Source organism: Lepidothrix coronata, unplaced genomic scaffold, assembly GCF_001604755.1.
Source record: "Lepidothrix coronata isolate B3197 unplaced genomic scaffold, Lepidothrix_coronata-1.0 Scaffold305, whole genome shotgun sequence".
NCBI classification, from domain to species: domain Eukaryota; kingdom Metazoa; phylum Chordata; class Aves; order Passeriformes; family Pipridae; genus Lepidothrix; species Lepidothrix coronata.
The window spans coordinates 435,373-441,887 of record NW_016690485.1 but is presented as its reverse complement, the minus strand read 5'-3'; the positions used below and the strand labels follow the sequence as shown (position 1 = coordinate 441,887).

The window sequence follows — 6,515 nt, the reverse complement described above, 5'->3', positions numbered from 1 at the left end:
TCTCTTAGACACATCCTGAGGCTCCTTCTGGCCAACCCTTTGCTTTGCCAGGGACTGAAATATCAAGTCCAGGTGAGAGCATCACCAGCTGATGCGTTTATCAAAGCCTTTGCGGAGTTCAGGGATTTCATGCTGGAGAAGCTCCTGACCAGTCCTGCTGAAGAGCGAGAAAAGATTCAGTTCGTGGAAGAAATGTCCCTCAAGGCTGAGCAAAACACTGAAGTGATCACAGCTCTACAGGCAGAGCTGGCAGCAGCAATCCAGACTCGAAAGGAGGAGGTATGATCTTGTGGGAATATTTTCCTGCAAAGTGTTACTGGAACAAAACTTTGGTAACTAAAAACTGACCCCTTTATTGCAGTTCTGAAAGAGCAAGTTCCAGAAATCATTTCTAAACCAGATCCTAAACTTAAAGATACTATTTTTATTGGAAAATAGAATGAGGATGCTTATTGCACACTTGACTTTTTTTTAAAACTTGAATTTGGCATGTTTTGAAACTGTTCTCACCAGCCAACTTGAACGAGACAAGTTCCAGAGGAGCTGCAGGACAGACACAAATTGCTGTGGTGGTGCCTTGGCAGGGTGACAGTGCCAGCTGCTTTGTTCCTGCTGATGAAACAATGAAAAGTCATTCCAGGGAGAGATTGCTCTGATTAAAATCCATTTTTAATGTCTGCCCTGTCTTCACTCTTGCTTAAAACCAACATTTCTGTGACTCCCGACTCTAATAGCTGCCTTGGAGCATTTGTGATTAATCAGTGATTATATGAATTACATCAATTTTTAATTTTATCTGCAGCTGAAGTGCAGATGAATGACTGGGCACTTCCCAGGCACTCTCCAAGCCTGTGGACTGTGCCAAGCATCCAAGCCCTGAGCTCCTGACAACAATCCTTTGTTTTCTACATGTGCTCCTCATTCTTCTCCCTGCAAGAGGGGTCAGCGAGGGAGGCTTTGTCCTGTGCTCGCTGCGCTGGACGGTGCTGGCAGAGCCAAGAGCCTGCTTTCCCCATTCCCTCTGCTCCTTGGAGGTCTGGGAATTGAGACACTTGAGATTTTTATGTGCAATTTGGCAGCTTGGCCAGGGCTTTATCGTGGATAAATCTGTTTCACTGATCCCAGCTGGGGATTTCCCCAGACAGTCACTCGGAGCCTGATCCAGCTCTCAAGGGAGACACGGGGCTCGCTCCAGGGAATCTGCTTTTGGCTGTGCCTCAGGTGGCAGTGCCAGTGAGGCTTGGGGTGGTTTGTTCACTCTCTACCTTTACTAACGGGGTCCCAGAGGAGCAAGGGAGGAGGTCTCCAAAGCTCCTGTGTAAATCTAACTCTTCCCTCAGCCAGCAGTGGCAGGTCCTTGTTGTTACCTGAGCAGGCACCTAAGGGTCTCTTCTTGGATCTCCTCAATCTTTGCCAGGTCTTTTTTCTCCTGCCCACCTTATGCCTTGCTGGCATTTCCCAATGATACTCCACTTGTTTTCTGGCTCTAGATGGACAGGAAGGACAAAATGATTGAAGACCTCAAAACCACCATGGAAAATCTGGCCAAGGACCGCAAGGCTGAGATCCAGCAGATGAAGAAGGAAGGGGCAAAACAGCGAGAAGAGGAGGTGAAAGCTGCCCAGGGCAGGTGTGCCAGGCTGCAGGAGGACGTGCAGCGCCTGCGAGTGCAGTTCAGTGCCCTGGTAGAGGAGCATCGAGCCTCAGAGCTGCTTCTCAGGAAGGTAAAGGGGAGGAGAGCTCTGGGACAGGAGATTTAAGCATGTTTGCAGAGCTGTCAGCTCTGCCTGCTGCCTGCTGCAAGAGATTCCTTGGTCCCTGCTCGTTCCTGGCAGGATGCACATGGTGTTTGTCAGAGTACACCTGCTCTGTCCTCATGCTCTGCTGATTCCAGTGGAAAGCAGCCCTGCAGCGACAGCAGGGATAGAGCCTGTCACAGGTCCTGCTCCTGCCTCGGCTCTGGGAGCACCTTCCTACGGAGCTGTGACATGGCATGGGAGAGGCTGTGGATGGGCAGAGTGCAGGGCAGCAAGGCTGGAGCAGGACAGGTGAGGGATGGTGGAGAAACAAGAGATCTGGTGTAGGGTGAGCAGAGCAAACACAATATTGGCTTGATAGAAAGGCATCTTTTAGAGTTGATTTAGTGTTCAAGGTGGAATGTGGCTGATGTTGAGGGCTCAGCAGTTCCTGCTCTGCTTGGCATGTTGCTGAAGAGATAAGCCAAGGACTCGGGTTGGGTTGAATGAGGGTAAATGTGATTTCATAGAATCATCCCAGAATGGTTTGGGTTGGAAGGGACCTTAAACCCATCCAGTCCCACCCTCTGCCACAGGCAGGGACACCTCCCACTAGCCCAGGTTGCTCCAAGCCCCCTCCAACCTAACCTTGGACACTTGCAGGGATCCAGGGGCAGCCACAGCTTCTCTGGGCAACCTGTGCCAGGGCCTCCCCACCCTCACAGCCAACAATTCCTTCCCAATCTCCCATCTATCCCTGCCCTCTGGCAGTGGGAAGCCATTTCCCCCTGTCTTGTCCCTTCATCCCTTGTCTCCTGGAGCCCCTTTAGGCCCTGCAAGGGGCTCTCAGCTCTCCCTGGAGCCTTCTCTTGTCCAGGTGAACCCCCCCAGCTCTCCCAGCCTGGCTCCAGAGCAGAGGGGCTCCAGCCCTGGCAGCATCTCTGTGGCCTCCTCTGGACTCTCTCCAGCAGCTCCACGTCCTCCCTGTGCTGTTCCCAGGGTTGGAGGCAGCTCTGCAGGGGGGTCTCACCCGAGGGGGCAGAGGGGCAGAATCCCCCTGCCCTGCTGCCCACACTGGGGGATCAGCCCAGGGCATGGGGGGTTCTGGGTGCCAGGACACATGGGTGGGGCACATCCAGCCCCAAACACAGCAGCACCCCAAAGTCCTTCACCCCCCAGTGCTGAGCAGATACAGGAGGAGGAAACAGGAGCACAAGGCAGGCTCAGGCCTCTGGAGCAACAGCTCTGCCCTGAGAACACTCTGGTGACACAGAATCTAGAACTGGAAAAAGTTTCCCTCCTCATTTTGCTCCTCCTGGATATTCCCTCAAACCATCACAGCCCCCCACGGGCAGGACAGCCCAGGCTGGTGGTGGGGGTATCCCTCACTCTTGCTTTGGGTGATGCAGTACGATTTGACAACAGGGCTGGGCACTGACAAAGCACCAAACCCAAGTTAGAGCCACAGTACAACCCCCAAAATCTACCCATTTACTCCTCCTTGGGCAGTGTCAGGCAGTCCCCGAGGCTGCAGAGCACAGCAGGGCTTGTTGAGGAGTGCTCAGCTCATTCCAGCACTCAGGAAGACGCATTTATTGACCACAGAGGCCTCCTTTCCTCAGCAAGTACAAGTTGTACTCGTGTACAAGTACAAGGTTGTACTTGTGGTCTAATTAGCTGAGGTGTGACCTCATGATGACCTGGGAGCCCTTGGGGCTTCCTGGGGCAGTGTCACGTAGGAAATCATGTGGCACCTGAGATGGACCAGGAATGATTCCACAGAGCACGGATACAGCAGTTGGGGATAAACTGCCCATAACTGCTTGCACAGCAGTACAGCCACTGCTAAACTGTTCTACAGCCAGAAATATCTCTTCTTTTAAAAGAGCATCTTCTGAGTACTTTCTGTCCTGTGTTCATGCTTTGCAGTTCTTTATTGCTTCTATTTTAGGGTGGTTTCTCCAGTTTGTCGATGACTTACCGCATTCCATAGGATACATTAATTTCCTCCTGCAGAAAGCACCTCTCAGGTGCTGTTCAACTCCCCAGCTCCATGCTGTCAACCAAATAAAGCCCTTTGGGCCTCAGGGAATGTCCCAGGAGAATCCTCAAACCAGGGCAAACCACATATGTGTCAGCTGACGGAAGCCTGTTCCAGGGATGGGGTGTTATACACAGATACAGTGATGCTGGGGCTCAAAGATTCCCTGCTTTCTCACTCAGGATCCTTCTCACTCAGGCCCCAGGTGCCTGCAGGGATCTGATCTTGTTTTGTGTTTCAGAGGAAGTGCAGAACGGAGGAGGAAATTGAGAACTGGATCCAGAAATACGACACAGACATGGCAGCAAAACAGGTATTGGCTCTAAACTGCTTTGCTCTGCCATCAGGGAATTTGCTCAGGTAGATTCCTGTCCAAATGGACATGTGGCTCTTACCCAGGAAGCCATGGAAGTGACAGACAGATCTCCATCCAGATGAACTGCAGGAAAGGGATCTTTGTCCTGCTTATGTGTCCAGGAGTTCTCTGCTCCCTTGGTTTTAGGAAAAGCTACATCCACTACTAAATCACACAGTATTTGGGGGCCTATGGGTTGCCACGTTCTTTCAGGCACGTCCACCACATGCCAGGGAGCAGGTTTTTCAGGTTTGCTCCAATCCTCAATCCTCATGGCTCTATCTGGTGCCCAAATCCCGCTCCTGTTCCTGCTAGATCCTTTAGAGATGTGCTGGGTGCTAAGGAACCCAACAGCCTGCACCCAACTGAGCCATAACAGCCTGAGGGTCACATGAGCACTCCCAAACCTCACCTCTGGGAAGGCCTTGGTGGCTTCCCTGTTCCTGCACTATTTATGGGGATGGATAAAAGCTGCTGGACTCCAAACTGCAGGGAGGGGCCTGAAAGCTGCTGCTAATTGTAAGGAATGATTCCCCCGGTCAGGTGTTTAATAATGGGATTATTTTGGTTTCCTGTCTGTGGGGAGGCAGGAGCAGGTTTGGGGTAGAATTTGTCAAGGCAGACACCCCCCCCACTGTTCTCAAATATTCCATTGTGGGAGGATTTTTCAGAAGAACATGAAGATACTGGGACCCAGCATCTCATGAAATTCTCTGGGTACTGGGCACATGTTTCTTTTTGAATCCCTTTGGAAAAGCTCAGCTCAGCTCCCTGTTGTGGTCCTGCAAGGGTTTGGGATGGTTTTCAGGACCCTTGGGGGTGTACAGGGGGGAGCTGAACTGCTGTACCTGCCAGGCCACGTTCGAGGCGATTCACGCTGTCTACACCGAGGAGAAGGCCCAGCTGGCCCAGCTGATGGAGAAACACGCTCTGCTGCTCCAGGAGTATTCCCAGATTGAGGAGGAGCGCAAGATGCTTAAGCAGAAGGAGGAGGAGGAATTGCAGGAGCAGGCCAGGAGGAACCGTGCTGCCACCCGCATCCAGGCTGCCTGGAGAGGCTACGTGGTGCGGTCCTTCTTCAAGGCAAAGCTGAAAAAGGCCAGGGCCAAGGCCAAGGGCAAGGGAGGCAAAAAATAAAGCCCCAAATCCCTTCTTTGCCCCAGCAAAGCTGCTGGGTCTGAGCTCTTCCAGATAAAAACATTAAACTGTTAAGTTTGGAAAAGACCTTTAACATGATTAAGTCCAACCACCAACCCAGCACTACCGTGTTCACCACTAAAATATGTCCTCAAGTGCTACATCCACATGTTTGTTTGAACACTTCCAGGGATAGTGACTCTACCACTTCCCTTGGCAGTCTGTCCCAGAGCTTTAGAGCCCTTTCCATGATAAAAGGTTTCCTAATATTTCATATAAAGATCCCCTGGCACAACTTGAGGCTGATTCCCCTCATTCTGTCAAGTCCTGGCTGTGTGGATTTGGGAGCCCGTGTCCCTTTCCACAGGAGGAAGCTGCAGGACTGTGAGTGAGTGACATGAGTCCTGCCTGGGCACCATCCTTGGAGTCTGCAGTTTTCAGAGGGTGGGATGTGGCACAGCCCAGCTCAAGCCGTGTTCCCAATCCTGCAAGCCACTCCCAAAGCTAACTGCAAGCTGGGAGCAAACAGCCTTTTGGATCCAGCCTCCCAGTGACATTTCTTTACCTGTGGCCCTTCCTGGCAGCCTCCCTTCCCAGGAGAGGGCAGTGGCAAGGGCTACAAAGCCCAAATAGTCTCCATGATCAGGTGAGGCCACTCTCTCCTCTGACAGGGCCAAGGGAGGTGTGTTCCCTTCCTTGCAGCCACAGAAGATGCCAGGATCTGGGAGACTTTGAGATGTTGGTACCCACGTGGGCAGTTTGGGGTGTAGGTACATCTCTCCAGGGAATCTTTGGTTCCAAACACCAACAGCTCTAGAGTTTCTGGGAAAAGATTGTTCAGCCTGGAGAAGGGAAGGCTCCATGGAGACCTTGGAGCCCCTTCCAATGCCTAAAGGTGCTCCAGGAGAGCTGGAGAGGGACTTGGGACAAGGGCCAGATCCCGAGGTTTGGAGCACAGTGCCCGCACTGGAGATTTCACATGGCTGGGGAAGCCCCCTCACCCTCCCTGCACCCTGCAGGGCTGCATGTGCAGGTGATGGGTGAGAATAATGGGATCAGTGGGATCAGGGTGGATTAGGGAGATCAGGGAAAGGTGATCCCCAGGCTGGGGGGGCAGGAAAGGAAGGGCAGAGGATAGAAGAGGAAAGAGGGAAGGGAAAAAGGAAGAGAAGAGAGAAGGGAAGGGAAGGTTTGGGAAGGGAAGGTTTGGGAAGGGAAGGTTTGGGAAGGGAAGGTTTGGGAAGGG

At 52.3% G+C, this 6,515-nt stretch overlaps 1 protein-coding gene across 6 annotated transcripts in view; it reads left to right on the top strand.

Annotated features, from left to right (window-relative positions):
- The window catches only part of IQCD (IQ motif containing D), a 7,113-nt gene extending 1,762 nt beyond the window's left edge, over window positions 1-5,351 (top strand). For 5 of the 6 annotated variants that reach the window (XM_017837464.1, XM_017837463.1, XM_017837467.1 and 2 more), the window contains exons 3-6: window positions 1-279; window positions 1,491-1,724; window positions 4,019-4,090; window positions 4,988-5,351. In XM_017837464.1, the coding sequence (XP_017692953.1) occupies window positions 1-279; window positions 1,491-1,724; window positions 4,019-4,090; window positions 4,988-5,269 (867 nt within the window). In that variant the 3' untranslated portion in view covers window positions 5,270-5,351. The remainder of the gene's footprint in view (window positions 280-1,490; window positions 1,725-4,018; window positions 4,091-4,987) is intronic. The other variant, XM_017837469.1, reaches the window with a different exon arrangement.
- Window positions 5,352-6,515: the final 1,164 nt, after the last annotated feature.